Source organism: Zeus faber (assembly GCF_960531495.2).
Source record: "Zeus faber genome assembly, chromosome: 22".
Lineage (NCBI taxonomy): Eukaryota > Metazoa > Chordata > Actinopteri > Zeiformes > Zeidae > Zeus > Zeus faber.
In genome coordinates this window covers 18,591,346-18,607,942 of record NC_137209.1, presented here as the reverse complement: position 1 = coordinate 18,607,942, position 16,597 = coordinate 18,591,346, and the positions used below count along the sequence as shown (strand labels likewise).

The following is a 16,597-nucleotide window of genomic DNA, read 5'->3' as shown; positions in this document are numbered from 1 at the left end:
AATATCCACGAGCTGACCTATGACCTCTGAGTTAACTTCAGGAGAGAACCGAAAAGGTTAAGCTCACCTCAACGGGCGGCCGGTATGTAAATGAGTGTCTGATGACATCATGATATCCGACTTTAATATTTTTTCCATTTGGTCGACTCCCAGCTTTCTGAGTTCTCTAGGGGGCGCTCTTTTTACAAAAGACAAATAAAGAGCAGTTTCCAACTTTTTTTTTTAATCGTTTTTCTTTCCAAAGTGAAGGGACAGAACAAAATGCATTAGATGTAAAGTTATAAGCGAGGTGAGAAAAAAATTGGTGTTTAAACTTCGGTCCGACTTTAAGGAGTTTTGTTGAAGTTTGGCCATTAACGTGTCCATAACCAATGATGAAATATACTGTGTGTGTGTGTGTGTGTGTGTGTGTGTGTGTGTGTGTGTGTGTGTGTGTGTGTGTGTGTGTGTGTGTGTGTGTGTGTCCTGCAGATGGAGCAGGTCGAGGCGGGCTCCCAGCGCACCTTCAGTGTGCTGGACCGTTTGCTCCTCACTCACCCCGTGTGGCTGCAGCTGTCACTCAACCGAGACTCCGCCCTCTACATCCTCCTGAGAGAGCCAGTCGGGGTGAGGGACCCTAAATTCTCGCACGCACGCGCGCGCGACCTTGGACTAGAGCTTCATCGGGCCTTTTATGGATCTTAGTTGTCTCGTCTCTGGGTCAAGACCCCTGGATTAGACCTTCACCTTTGTTGTCTTTCTGTTTCCATGGCGACAATGGTGTGGGTACTCTGGTCCCTGGGTCAAGACCCCTGGACTAGACCTTCACCTTCATCTTGTTTAACTTTCTGTTTCTGCGGCAACGGCGGCGAGGGAACACTGGGCCCCTGGGTCAAGACGCCTGGTCTAGATCTTCACCTTTGTGTTCTTTCTGTTTCCATGGGGACAATGGCGTGGGAACTCTGGTCCCTGGGTCGGGACCCCCGGTCTAGACGTTCACCTTTGTTGTCTTTCTTTTTCCATGGCGACAATGGTGTGGGTACTCCTGTGTCAAGACCCCTGGACCAGACCTTCACCCTCATCTTGGTTGTCTGTTCCATGGTGACTACAGCGAGGGGACGCTGGTCCCTTGGTCAAAACACCTGGACTAGACCTTCACCTTCGTTGTCTGTTTCCATGGCGACAATGGTGGGGGGACTCTGGTCCCTGGGTCAGGACCCCTGGACTAGACCTTCATCTTTGTTGTCTCTCTGTTTCCATGGCGACGGCGGCTCCAGACGTTCTTGGTGCGGAAATGCAGCTTCAGCCAAAGGAAGCTGCTGTGTCTGAGGGTGACGGGCGACCGGAGCTCGGCCTCCGTCAGGGAGTGCTTCATCTGTGAGGAGGACTCCAGTGAGTATAAAGCACCACGCCAACCGAGCCGTCGACCAACTTCCCCCGTTACTTCCTGTTAAGAAAATAAAAGTCCCTCCCTCGGCCGCCCGCTGTGCCGCTTGTCAGCCGATCTGCGTCTGTTGTCTCCGCAGCGTTCTCCCTGGAGAGCTCGGTGCTCAGCTTCCCTGATCTGTGTCGGCTCGTGGCCTTCTACTGCATCAGCAGGTAAACACCCCGAGCGGGTTAGCAACACAAGCTAATCCACGCTAATCGCTCGGCCACCTACCCTCCCAAAAATAAATTGCGTCAACTCATTCACAGCTTCCCGCAGGACGTAGAGCTGGGAGATTATTATTATTATCATTATTATTATTTTTATTTATAACATATTATTCTTGGTAAAAGGATATGTGAGTGTTTCAAAAATAAGCAGAAAATATGCAGAATAAAATTATGAAGCAAATTCTACAAAATATATATATAAATGTATTATACTTAATAAGATTATTCCACAAATGATCCAATAAACCAATAAAATTATGTCCCCGTTCTGTTTTCATTTTCAGCCCTTAGTACTACAAGGCAATATGCAATTTATATAATCTAAGATAAGATTTATATGATTAAAAAAAGATTTAAGGACCATACCAGTGTTAAGTCTGAATTTTGGCATTTGTTAATTCCATTTGAAAAGGCAGAAGCGCCATAAAATAATAAATGCAAAATTTGACTTGGACAAAAAATACACATTACCATAGTTGTCACTGGGACCGGGAGACCATTTTAAGGAAGATTTCTCACCATGTTATTCGAATTTCCCAAGACTGAAAAAAGAGACAATCGTAAAAGAAAAAACCTGAGAATGTGAGCTAGGTTCAGTGGTAATGTAAAATGTAATGAGTAAATAGGCTAAAAGTCAAATTGGCCACAGTACAGTCCTTTATATAGAATACGGTCAAACCGAATATTTATGGCCCAGTCCTCACTTTGACCTTTTGAATGCGGTTGTACTGTCGCTTTCTAAACTTGTTTTATCCACCCGGCAGGGACGTCCTTCCCTTCCCACTGCAGCTTCCAGATGCCATTGCCAAAGCCTCCACGCACCGGCAGCTCCAGGCCATTTCACACATGGGACAAGGTGCAGCGTTGCATGTAACATGGCTGTTATCCACTGCACAGTAGTTTAATCAGATGAGTTCAGAGGTGTTGCCATGACTTCAGCACTTACTGTGTTGACAGTCGCAGTAAATATATGTATATGGATAGTATGTTCTATATATAAACGTATATATACTCTGGTGCTAAAGGACCCGTTTGACCACTAATCTCCTTCCACGCCGCGTCCCACCAGAGTTCTGGAGCTCGTTGAGTCAGAACCTGAACGGCCCGGCGGACCAGGCCGAGCCTCCCGGTCCCAGTAAGACCCAGAGCGGCCCGGTCCAGGACCTGTGTGCCCTGCTGAGCCGCGGGAGGCAGGGGAAGGTTTGTTTCATCAACCCGCTCTTCCTGCAGCTCGAGGTGAGCACCTTGACCCAAGACGTTCTGAAACCATTCATTGTTATTTTGGGTCCCAGAGATGTCCAAAATTACCAGTTACAGTAACCAAAAGATGCAGAGGATATTAGAGCAGGAATCAGAAACTACTGAGGATGTTAAACATACGGTACGTTTTAAATAGTTTGAGAATACGAGAATTGGAAATAAAACACTTTATGTATTAAGAACAACCTAGCTACACCCAGTTGGGTCAATATTGCATTTTACTTAATCACATATGATAGTCGTAAACAATCTAAATTAAATGTGCTTTTCATCCTCTTAAGATGTGGTTTTGATACGTACATATGACATAATATTAACTTAACTATACTAATATATATTGTCTGTTATAATATATATGCTAAATGTTATAATATATATTGTTTATTATAATATGTATGGTGTATGTTGTAATATATATTTTCTATGTTATAAATGGTGTATGTTATAATGTGGTGTACATTATACGGTGTATCAATGTATTTATTAATATTGTCAGCACCGGAATTTCCCTCCGGGATTAATAAAGCTATTATCTTACCTCATGTGTTTCCTCACCGCCGCCACCATCAGCAGCAGCAGCAGCACTCCACCCACGGCGCCTCCACCAAGCGGCATCGCTTCAAGCGCAGCATGAGGCTGCGTCTCTCCAACGACTGCTCCATCAACCTGTCGCTGGAAGGAGCCGGGTCCGAGTCGCCCCCCAGCACCATGGACCTGCCAGCGGGGGCGGAGGAGAGGCTGCACAGCGCCGACCAGGCGCAGAGGAGGGTCCATGCCGGGGCCGGGGTCCTCAGAAGGACCCCCGCGGTGTCCCCCGGCTCTGCGGAGGAAGAGGATCTGGTGTCCGTCAACGCTCCACAGGTCAGACAGGGCGTCATGAAAATACCGAAATACGGTGCTGAAATACTCAAACTCTTAAAAACACGTTGGTTCGTGAACCAAACAAACAACCAGTACCAACCCAACTTTAGATAGTTGCCGCACTGTACATTATATGTTCAACTTTGGAGAGTTGGCGGCAGCTTCATGATATGTCCAATGTTGTTAAATCAAGGCAATTAACAAATAAATTACTTAAAATCAATCAAGAAGACCGGTCAAGATCAGTTATGTCACTATGATGGAAACTGAAGTGTTCAGTATTTGGATCAGTTCTCGGTGAGGAGAAAAAAGGACTTGGAAAACGTTGCCCTCGCATAAAAATACAGTAAAAAGAAATATGAATGAATTTTTTTCATTTTTTGAACCTGCGCTGTCAGCATGCTGGACATACAACACAGAGTATTTGTTCCATTGCATCTTGGATAGTTAGTCTGCAAGTGGAGTTCAACTTCTCAACCTGCAATGACACTCTTTATTCATTGTTTAATCATCAAGAACTGCCAAAATAACTCTGTCCTGAGGACGACCTGTGGGACGACAAGAGCAGTTACGCAAAACCACCACCACCCTCTTTGGAGAACCATCATACCATGTTTTGGTCATTAAACAACTCATTATCATTACTACTCCAAGAGGGGGGAATCAACACATGTACATTGAAAAACATAAAAATAGAAACGTCAGATGACAACATGTATCGATAAAACAGAGTTATTCAGGTCCAGGAAAACTGGACACGTGGCCTCTTCCTGTCATAGTTATGGCAGTAAATGAGGAAGAAAAGGAGAGGGAGGCAACCAGGAGGGAGCCGGGGTGTGTTCAAAGCAGGTGCTGGTGGTGTGTGTGTGTGTGTGTGCCTGTGATGAGTCCGCCTGTATGTGTGTGTGTGTGTGTGTGTGTGTGTGTGTGTGTGTGTGTGTGTGTGTGTGTGTGTGTGTGTCCGTCCACCGGTGAGTGTACGGGACTTGTCCCAATTGGTTCTGGTGTATACGGTTGGTATTATATCGTAGCGCCTCCAAACAGGGGAAAAGGCCTCAAGGCCACCCGAGTCCCGGAGCCGTACAGACACGCCACGACCGCAGGAAAGCCATGAGCATCCCGCCCTGCAGCCACAGAAGACCCCCTAGCCCGAAGAAGAACAATCTTTGTCACACAGCACACCACACCACACACACTTGCACATGCTTTGGATGGTGGCCGGTGAAATGAGGCCTCTGCATTTGACCCATCCTGGCTTGTCCTTCCTCCGCGGCCACAGCCAGGAGCAGTGGGCAGCATACGTGGAGGCGCCCGGGGACCAGGTGATGCGTGTCCATCGCTGGTCAGACGATGATATGTGCATGTTTTTAGGGGGGGGTCCTCACTGACGTGAGGTGGAGGAAACCCCATGTGAACCCCACCCCAAGAAACCCACACTGTTATTATTGGTTTTGTTTGGAGAATGGGGAGGCACAGCGGATCCGGCAGTGGAGCAGGGATCGTCCAGATTGGCAGCGCAGCCAACCTTTTTTTATTTTTTATATTTTGAAATGTTAACATTCCATGGGAAAAAAAAAACGAGAGGACAGCGGGTAAGAAAGGAAAAATGCAGGAAAATCCCAAGAAAAATGTGAGGCTTGACAGCTACACATTTCTTACGCAGAACTTGGCTCTGAGGAAAACGGACAGCGATCCGGATTTCTTTGCATGAGTGGCAACGATAATACCACTTGGACACGCTAGGGGGGAGCTGAAAAATTGTCTTAACTTCAACAGAGATCAAACTTGGACTTTCGCATTTTTACTTCAGTGCATCATGTAATAAACCTCACCAGGTATCCCAACGACTTCCAAATCTTCTTCCTGGCATCATTTTTTAAAGTTACATCTCTGTAAATGAATAGCGTTATAACCCGTTCCCCCGCAAACAATGAGCTTTCCCTCCATTTTGGGAACAAAAGTTTTGTAGGAACCAAAATCATGGGTTTGTTTGGGGTTAATTAGCCGATAGACCGCCCTGCGTCACAGCTAATTATAATTAAGTTGAACTATTGTTATCTCATCTATTGACTGACCTACCGACAAGAAAAACCTCATCTTCCCTTCCCCTCTTCTCCAGGTGGAGCCTCCACCTTCCCAGCACTCCGCCCGTGCACAGGAGCCCAGCGTGGAGGTGGCGGTGTCGGGCTTGGAGGGCCGCCCCACGCCCTCCCTGGCCGAGCTAGACAGCAGCAGCTCCTTCAGCAGCCTGGATGAGGACGAGGACGAGGACGAGGACCCGGAGTCCAACCCAGAAGCCCCGCCCCCCGCCTCCCAGACGAAGGCCGCGGAGCGCCCGCCCCTGGTGCGCTCCCGCGGGCGCGGCGGGCTGCACCGGGTGAGCGCGGCCTTCGTCTGCTTCTTCGCCCCGGAGAAGCGCCTGGCGCGCCTGGTGGAGGAGTTGTCCCGGGACCGCCGCTCGGTCTTCGGTGCCATGGTCCAGGAATTCCTCCTGAAGCAGCGGGAGGCACTGAAAATCCTGGCGTCCTCTGTATCGCCGCCCTCGTCCTCCTTGCCGCCGTCCGCCTCCGTGGAGCTCCTGCAGGACCTGCGGCTCTTCCTGTCTCAGGCCAAGAGCTGCCTGTTGGACAGCGGGGAGCTGGAGCCGCCTATCGAGACCCTGGTGCCGGAGACCGAACAAGGTAAACGCATCGAATCAGGGTTCGTTCTGGCTTTACAAAATGAAATTCAAGGACTTTAAAGCACTATTTTTTATTTACAAGGAGAACGAATATAATCAATTTTCAATGTGGTCTTTAATTTGAATATAATATAATCTTAATCTCATTGTCTATTAATATATATATATATATATATATATATATATATATATATATATATATATATATATATATTAATCTCATTGCCATCTACTATTATAAGTGTCTTTCCAACCGTGCTAGATTAAAATTACATTTCCATGGAATAATCTGTCGTAAAAGCCATTATGGAAATGTTTTATTACGTTTTCGGGATTAATTTAAGTACGATTCACTGAGTCTTGATTTAGATTAAACCCCGTCTGCCAAACCGCCCCTTAGAAAATGAAGTTTATAGAATAACAGATTTCATCAAACAGAGATTGAAATCAGAATGTGAAAACGTAGCTTCAACTTTGATAAATTCCCAAATAAATGAAAACTGCAGCAGATTCATTCCCAGTTGTTTTTTCTTTGGCCTCAAATAATTAAAATGATTGTGTGCAAAGGAAAATACAAGATTATTTCCATTTATACTTTCCTGGATTACTCTTTTAAAGCAATCCTCCAAGCCGTGTTAATTACACAAATGGAATACCCGGGTAAACAGCAGATCATCCGTTTCCTGTCCAGAAAAAAAACGGGAACAACATGCACTGGGGGACTTGCATTTGTAATGAAAAAATAAATAAACACATGACGAAGGGACAGATTACGCCGCCCAGCTTCAAACCAGAAAAAAAACTGTGCTTAAAAAAGTACTTAAATGTCCTTGAATTTCATTTTGTAGTGCCAGAATGAACCCTGTTGTGAGAAGGAAGTAGTTTGCATGGTGTGTGTGTGTGTGTGTGTGTGTGTGTGTGTGTGTGTGTGTGTGTGTGCGTGTGTATAGGTTTTTTGTGCGCTTATTTAGAAAACAGTGTCAGGAAAGCCCAGTGTGGTCACACTCACATCCATCATGTTGCATCTGCCAAGAGACGCTCCGCTTATTATTCTGCTCGCCCCACAGGGCACTGCCTTGGATGGAGCAATTGTGTGTGTGTGTGTGTGTGTACACGGGTACATCTCATCACAAGTGTAAGGGTAGTTTAGTGTGTGGGTATGCATGTTTGTCGAGACAGAGAGTGAGATAATTCTCGTACTTTAATTTCTGAGGCTGAAAAAGAAGCACCTCAAGAACCTGGTAAGAACCCTGTGATGTACATTACATAGAAAAACCCTTAAAAAGTAAACCCGATGTTGACAATAAGCCCATAAATCAGAAAATTCCACAGCAAACATATACTTTTGTATTAACAAATCCAGGTGTGTGTGTGTGTGTGTGTGTGTGTGTGTGTGTGTGTGTGTCTTCCTGCACTCCCATTTATCTTGCATTGCGTCGGTGGGAGCCATTTGCATTTTTTTCTCTCTCCCTCGTTTATCATAAAAAGATATCGCAGTCCCACGCTCACTTGAAGAGCAGCACGATGCGGAGGGGGAGAGGGGGGGGGGAAGAGAGCGAGCGAGAGAGAGAGAGAGAGAGAGAGAGAGCAAGGGAGGGAGGGAGAGAGGGAGGGACGAGGAGGGAGTGAGGGAGGGAGAGAGAGTGCAAGGGAGGGTGAGAGGGAGGCGGCGGGAGAAACAGTGGGGGAGAGACCGAGGGAGAGCGGGGGGGGGATGAAGAGAGAGCGAGAGCGAGGGAGGGAGGGAGGCAGCGGGAGAAACAGAGGGGGAGAGGGAGAGCGGGAGGGAGGAGGAGAGGGAGGTGGAGCGGGATGGAGGGGGAAAAAGGGGGAGGGAGGGTGAGTGAGAGGGACGGAGAGGGATGGAGGGCGAGAGCGAGGGAGCGAGAGGGATGGAGAGGGTTAGGGTGGAGGGAGAGAAGGAGAGAGGGAGGAGAGAGAGAGAGGGAGAGCTTGAAAGATTGCAGGTTTGGGACGGCACAGTAACCAGCAATTTTATACAGATTTTACTGGTCACTGTTTTCTTATATCTCCTGTTGGAATCTTTATTCTATGTAGATGAGTGTGTGTGCATGTGTGCGTGCGTGCGTGCATGAAGACCTAGAGAGGAAACAGTGGGTGGAGGATGTGAGCGATTGGACACAAGGGAGAGTGATATAATAACATGCAGCGGGTGAGAGAGAGAGAGAGAGAGAGAGAGAGAGAGAGAGGGGAGGGTGGGAAGCAACTAAAAGAGGAAGAGATGGAAGGATGGAAGGAGGGATGTTAATGATGAGACAGTGTGTTGGGACTGCCCACTGACTTCAAAGCAGCCAACGTGTGTGTGTGTGTGTGTGTGTGTGTGTGTGTGTGTGTGTGTGTGTGTGTGTGTGTGTGTGTGTGTGTGTGTGTGTGTGTGTGTGTGTGTGTGTGTACACATACAAATACATGTATGTGTTTCCATGTGATAATGTGACCATGATCTAGGGAGGCACTGGTATCAAACACAGGTATCAGATATGTGCAATGCCAGAATAAAATAGAGAATGATTCAACATAGAAGAAGAAGGCATTTTAAACTGACATTGCACTACGTGGCCAGAAGTATGCGGCCTCCCCTTCTCATGAATGGCTTTGTCTTATTCAGCCACGTCCATGACCAACAGGTGCATCCAACCCAGAATCCAGCTGCGCGGCCTCGTACACAAACACCTTGCAGTGGAGATGGATATTTCCGACAAATCGGTTCGTCGAAGCGTCTGCCCTGTGAGACCTTGAGTTGAGCTTCCACTTCACAAACGACAGACCTCCGGGTCGACCGGGGCAGACGTTTCGACTAAACCGATTCGTTGGCAAGGCGCCGTCCTGCGAAAGAGCCACGTTGGAAGCTCTTCAGTTCGACCCATTCTACTGTGTGTGTGTGTGTGTGTGTGTGTGTGTGTGTGTGTGTGTGACAGCGTAGCTGAAACAGCCAAAACCATTTATTCGTAGGGGTACACAAATCACGCACAAAAACAAGACCGAAAAATACAAATAAACACAAATGACTTGCATAGAGACGAACCTATTAAAATTTGGCGATCTGATAAACTGAGTACAACACTAGAGTCAGAATTACTAGATTAGGAATATAAAATCACTCCAGCAGCTGAGTGGAGCGTGAGCGTGGAATCCTGGGGGTCAGATGGTTTAATGGTCGGACTCGTTGCCCACTCCTGTACCAGACGTCACAACCGGAGATTATTACTGTTGTTGTTGTTGTTGTTGTTGTTGTTGTTGTTACGCCGCTGTGTTGTCACCTCGCGCGCTCTAAAAACCCCTCTTAACTGCTGTGCAGGAGCTGGAGTGACAACACCGGGAGTGAGTCCTGCGGCGGCCCACGCCAGCCGTCGTCAGATAAACAAGCACGTCCGAGTGCTCCTGACGTGACGCGCCGCCAGCCTGCGTCATTTATCTGGAATAGTAGTTTAAAAATGTCATCATAAATAACTGACATGCTAACGTTGTCGTCGAGTGAATAAAGCCAAGCCCTTCCAAAGCACATTGTTCAAGTTAAACAAAGGGCCGCGTGTGTTTTACATTGAGATGGAAATCCGTGAGATTATTTAGTGAAAGAAAATCCCACATATGGTCGTTTATTCAGCCGCCACTTTTTGAAGAAACAGCAATTCTATGTATTTGCGTTATGTCTGCGGCTCCTCTGTACGCTGTTTCCATTGTTGGTGGCGGGGTCCCCCTTTCCCACCAAGAACCGACAGATCAGTGAAAGGCAGCCACGGTGGATTTGATAAACCAGTTTTTGTTTTTAATAGTTAGTTTTGTTTTTTGTTTAATATATATTTTACCAAAGTAGTCAGTTGGCATATTAGGGCAATATCTCACTCTACAGTTGTGTTATGCATTGTGTTAGCACCATAAGAACATTATAATTGCTACTTTAATGACTGTTTTTATCATGACGTGGTTTATTTTGCAGCTTTTTCAATTTTATGCACTTTTTCCATCCGTGTCACCGTCCAAACAGGATCCTAAAGTTCCACCCCATCGTTCCTCATTTCATCCCGCTTCCCTCTTTCATAAGAGAGCATGTCGTTTGTGAACTAACCCTGTGTCTCCGCCGCAGACTTGGCCCTGGAACGGGCCATGTTCAGCTGTGTGCTCCGGCCCCTCAAGGCCCCTCTGGACCAGGCCCTGGTGGTCCTGCACCGCCTGGACGGGTCCTCGCAGCGGCTCGGCCAGAACCTGCTGCGGCTGAAGGGGGCTGGGGCGGCAGCGCACCTGGGGGTGCACGGGGGAGTGCCGGACCACCGGGAGGTGGAACGGGTGGGGCAGAAGCTGGCGCTGATGCAGAGGACGCACTCACCCATCGACAAGGTGCTGCTGCTGCTGCAGGTCTGCAAGTGTGTCCACAAGGCCATGGGATCCCTCAACGGTGAGGGTGCAGCATCTTCCTTTAGCTGAACACTTCAAAGTGACACACACACACACACACACACACACACACACACACACACACACACACACACACACACACACACACACACACACACACACACACACACACACACACACACACACACACACACACCCCAAGAATTGTCTAAGGCCAAGTGGAGATGGAGATTGTAGACTTTCTACACTTGTGTTGGAAATAATTTTGCAGACAGAGGCCATGAGGAGCAGGCGATTTATCCGAGCACGATCAGTGAGAATGTTTTGCAAAACACACAAATATATTGGCAATCTTCAGATGTTGGGCTGATGGCGGCCAGTGGGAACATTTTGACATATTGCCCAACCCCAAACGGACTCCACAAGACCTCTGAAGGTGTCCTGTGGTATCTGGCACCAAGACGTTAGCAGCAGATCCTTTAAGTCCTGGAAGTTGGTGGGGCCCCCATGGATGGAGCTTGTTATTCCAGAACACCCCACTGATGCTCGCTGGGATTGAGATCTGGGAAATTTGGAGGCCAAGTCAACACCTTGAACTCTTTATGTTCCTCAAACCATTCCTGAACAATTTTTGCAGTGTGCCAGCAAGCATTATCCTGCTGAAAGAGGCCACTGTCATCAGGGAATACCGTTGCCATGAAGGGGTGTACTTGGTCTGCAACAATGTTTACGTAGGTGGTACATGTCAAAGGAACATCCCCATGAATCCCAGGACCAAAAGCTTCCCAGCAGAACATTGTCAACACTGCCCCCAGCGGCTGGCCTTCTTCCCATAATGCATCCTGGTATCCTCTCTTCCGCAGGTAAACGACACACATGCGCCCGCCCATCCACATGATGTAAAAGAAAATGTGATTCATCAGACTAGGCCACCTTCTTCCATCGCTCCATGGTCCAGTTCTGATGCTCACGTGTCCATTATAGGTGCTTTGGGTGGTGGACAGGCTGCATGGACACTCTGATCGCTCCCATACACAGCAAGCTGCCATGCACTGTGTTTTCTGACACCTTTCTATCATAGCACCATTCACTTTTTCACCACTTTGTGCAACCATAGCTCTTCTGTGTGATCAGCTGAGCCATGGACACCCATGACCCTGTCGCCGGTTCACCGGTTGTCCTTCCTTGGAGCACTTTTGGTAGGTACTAACCACTGCATACCGGGAACACCCCACAAGACCTGTTGTTTTGGAGATGCCCTGACCCAGTCGTCTAGCATCGCAATGTGGTCCTTGTCAAAGTGGCTCTGAACACATGAATTCAATAAGTGACTGTTCACTTGCTGCCTAATATATCCCACCCCTTGACAGGTGCCATTGGAACAAGATGATCAATGTTACTCACTTCATCTGTCAGTGGTAAAGTCACTCATTAGAATACTACTTTAATAAAAGTCTCAAAGTAACTGATAATACTTCAGTATCAAAAGTAATATGATGTTAAATGTACTTCAATATCTAAAGTAAAACTAACATGCAGTAGAGAATAAAAAGGCAGACTTTTTTGGCTTCAACAGTTAAAAACTATCTCAATTGCGCGCGAAAATCGCAGACCTGGCAACTCTGAACACGGGGTCATGCTTGTTTACACTTAGCTGGCTGCTCAATATGATGCTTGATTTGTTAACGTGAACATTGTGATGTGTGGCTTCACTCACGTCATTGGCTTCAAGTTTTCCGAGGACTTTATTTGGTAGAGAGTGACAAAGTTGTTCAGGGTAAATATATCGGAGTAAAAGTATACTTTTTTGCGGCTAAATGTGGCTAAGTAAAAGTAAAAAGTCTCCAAAAATATAATAACTCAAGTATTTTTGGGAATCTGTACTTTACACCACTAATATATACATACCATCCATACATACATGCAAGACCATAAAAATAAGCAGGTGGCGGTGAATTCATGGAAGAATAGCGCCGGACTAACCTCGGGACTTCTTTGTAATGTTTACACGGGACATTTTGCACAAAATCCAAACTATATATAAAAAAAAACCTTAACTGGCTAAAATAGATATACATGTATTTAACACTTTTTTTAAATTTAAATTTAACTGCTCTTTTCTAGTTCTTCAGATCCTTCCCTCAGGATTTCTGTGTAATGTTTACAGCAGTTCTTTCAGTTTCCCCTGGTGGTTTGTGCACAGACCCCCTGTCTTTCGGGAGAATATCACCACGGCGTCACCACGGAAAACGCGTCAACGGAAAACTCTTGCTCTGGTGTTGCGCTCGCCGCAAGTGGCAGGGCTCACTTGCGGCGACTATACATCGTGATTAAGTCCAGTATATGTTGTGTTTTGGGATGCTGGTAAGGCAGGACACACTTATTCATAACACTACAGTAAAGGCCCGATCCTGCTTCTCCGTCTGCACGTAGAGACCGGGCGGTTTGGAGTCGTCGGCATGGCTGTTTGCTTCCATACTTGTAGAGATTTGATGTATAACGTTACGTGCCCACTGAGGGGCAGTATCACATTTGATGAACCACAACGTACAGAAAACAGAGAAGAAATCAGTTTTGGTTTTTTTTGCTTTTTCCCCAAAATCTTTATTTGAAAACTTCAGATCTCAAAAATATGGATATGCGAATAGAAACCGACATTCCAACCTCATCTGGACCAGTAATTATACAATACGTTCCCTGTCTGAGAAGAAAGGGTTCTAGCTACATTTAAAGTAGGACAAAGGGAACGGCCGGCCCATTCATTATATATGGGAATGAGATTCACAGGATATGAAAATGAATAAAACAAAACAATAAATTGGAAAACTTGACAAGACAGTGTTTGAGGGACATTTTAGTTTAAGTCAAAGTTGAGAGTGCAACGCTCCAGGTAAGTAGGTGTGTACTGGGTGCGGTAATTCAGTAATTTGGTTTAATTGTTCGACCTACACCGTGGTTAGTGTGAGTATAACTTGGTAAACTTACAGCGCCTGAATCCAGTGGCGTGGACACGTCTGGGGCGTGGTACTGACAGCTCCACCCTCCCCAATGGATGGGATCTGGATCGCTGGTCGGCCACGGCAGCAGTAACCTCTGTATTATAATAATAATAATAATAATAATAAACCATTTACTGTGGTAGTTCTACTCCTAAAATGCAAACAGTAAAACTAACGCTATAGTGCTGTAACATGAACTAACAAAACAACGTCAGACAACATGTATTTACACCCGACGGAGAAATTAACACCGTGAACCAGAGTCAAAAGACAATATCACTAAGACAACCGCCCCACAAGATGGAAACAACCACGCCCAAAACTCGGGTCGTTTTCATGTCCACGCCCAATCACATAGTCATAACGGGAAGTGTCTTAAATCACACACGAATCCATACACTGCATTCAGAGTGGTTTGCGTTATAAGAATCCAGGGTTCACTCTGGCATTGCTAAATGAAATCCAAGCACTTTCAAGGACATTCTCAAGCACGATTTCTCATTTTCAAGTACTTATACTGTGACCACTATTATCAGCGTCTACTTCCCAACAGTGCAGCATTAAACTTACATTTCCCTGGAATATTATGTTGGTTGTTAGTTGTAGGTTTTTACATTGTTTATTTGTAAGTAAAAAGTTAACAAAATACTTCAAAAGAGATTAGCAATGCTAGGCTAATTAGCGACAGGTAGCTGGCATGCTAAACAGAGTATAACTCACCGCAGTTTCACAGGGATTTCTTTGACCCGAATTGAAACCGTCCCGGTGAAAACAAAACTCTCCTTAAGAGGAATTAAAAAAAACAAAACCGTTTTAAACAGTTTTATTAACTTAAACATCCAGCTCAGAAACAGTTCGCAGCTTTGGGATCCGTTCGCTTCCGCCCGCCCCCGACCGGACGGGAATGGAACTACAGCTGGAGAACAGTCTGTCCGCCCCCTACTGGACGCTAATGGAACTACAGCACCGATGAGGGCAGGGTAATAACTGACCCTTTTCCCTACGATACCCATCATGTGGATGGAGGCATTCAGTTGTCTTAAATACCACCACGCTTACCCATCCAAATGATTTCTACACAAATCCATTTTTGAAAGTGTTCAAATGACTGAAATAATTATTAAATAACTGTACAAAATTATACAATGAAGCATTTAGACAGTGTCACTTTAAACAAATAGCCAGTAGAGGAACGATCGCGTCGGGGAAAAGCTCTTCCACCGTTCGTACGACACCTGCTGTTTGTTTGAGGACAGAACCTGTTCTTAAACACACTGCTGTAGCTGCTGCGGTAGCGATCACGCGAATTTATGATTATGCGATTTATGCGAAGTACGCTCGCTGTGACTGGCTGTGAGGAAAAACACACAAGGTCCTTTTTTTTCGAGATACCTTGACAAAAAGGATGGTGTACAGGTATTGTTTGACTGGAGAAGTTTCGATACTTCTTGCTTTTTTTGGTTATTTCAGCCGATGCCTTAAAGGCATTGGGTACCACGACCCAGCCCTGGTACCGATGCTCCTCGTTCTCCTGTTCCCAGGACAGGAAGTGAGCTGGGAGGACTTCCTGCCGTCGCTGTCCTACGTGCTGGTGGAGTGCAACCGGCCTCGCGTCCTGCTGGAGGTGGAGTACATGATGGAGCTGCTGGAGCCGTCGTGGCTCTGCGGAGAGGGTACGAGGCCTCAAACGCAAAACAAACACCCCGAAATAAATAAAGAAATCACTGAACACACACGAACACATGGCCCACCGTTCATAGAAACTTCAATTCAAGCTACAAACCCGACTGTTTTTATTCTGATTTTTCATTCATTCATCATTAATTTCATTCATTTTTCTTGCTGAAAGTGTCTGGTGCAGAGCAACCACTGAACCCACAGAGGTGACTGAAGCGTTGTGGTATTTGGGGCAGTCCAGACATTTTGTGGTCCAAGTTTGACCCACGTCGATATATATTTGGAGCTGAATTTAGAGGAATAATGTTTTCCTGAAGGACGTCGACGTACCGGAAGTAGCCAAACAAAGGGGCCTGGGGTGGCGGAGCGGGGCGCCTTGTGACATCATCATCCAATTAATACGTTTGTGTCGGTAGGAGGTGAGTGCGTTTCATGGGAGCTTGGAAAACTGTAATTAATTACTAACGCTACTAACCTGGACCCCGTACATTGCTGCCTGCAGCTGTATTTGTTACTATTATTATAATATATATATTTTTTATTATTATTATATTATCATTGTTATTATTATTATAGTCACTATTGTTATAATTTTATTATTTTTGTTTTTATTATTATTATCATTAATTATAAAATAAATATATGTTATTAGCTTGAATAGCCATTCATTGTTTATTGTAATCGTTTATAATGGATATCATGGTTCAGAAGTAACCATGGTATCGGGGTTGAGCTCTGTAAAGTTTTCCTGTGGCACTTCCTGTTGCGATACATCAATATCACCCAATATCACAACAGAGATTTTTCGACAACATTTTAGCGTAAAAACAAAATCTAAATTCCAAGTTTTTATGATGCTTCTTTTTTTATATTGTTTATTTTAGGATTATTTTTTTTATTATTTATTGTTATTTTTGGGTTAGGGTTTTATTTTCTTTTCAATTCCTCTGTTTTAATTTGTTTTTTTTTTGTTTTTTTTTTATATCTTTTCTATTTTTATCCTGTCTACCTGTCCATCTGTCTATCTATCTCTATATCCATCCATCCATTCATCCATCCATCCATCCATCCATCCATCAGAACCAATGTCTTGTATTCTTCTCCATCACTATGG

At 45.6% G+C, this 16,597-nt stretch overlaps 1 protein-coding gene across 1 annotated transcript in view; it reads left to right on the top strand.

The window, feature by feature from the left end:
• Window positions 1-471: 471 nt before the first annotated feature.
• rin1b (Ras and Rab interactor 1b) overlaps window positions 472-16,597 on the top strand; it is a gene marked incomplete at both ends in the record, with an annotated part of 20,523 nt that continues 4,397 nt past the window's right edge. The window contains 9 exons of the mRNA XM_080023590.1: window positions 472-606; window positions 1,257-1,371; window positions 1,506-1,578; window positions 2,400-2,491; window positions 2,705-2,871; window positions 3,466-3,756; window positions 5,876-6,437; window positions 10,539-10,847; window positions 15,348-15,479. Of these exons, the coding sequence (XP_079879716.1) occupies window positions 472-606; window positions 1,257-1,371; window positions 1,506-1,578; window positions 2,400-2,491; window positions 2,705-2,871; window positions 3,466-3,756; window positions 5,876-6,437; window positions 10,539-10,847; window positions 15,348-15,479 (1,876 nt within the window). The remainder of the gene's footprint in view (window positions 607-1,256; window positions 1,372-1,505; window positions 1,579-2,399; window positions 2,492-2,704; window positions 2,872-3,465; window positions 3,757-5,875; window positions 6,438-10,538; window positions 10,848-15,347; window positions 15,480-16,597) is intronic.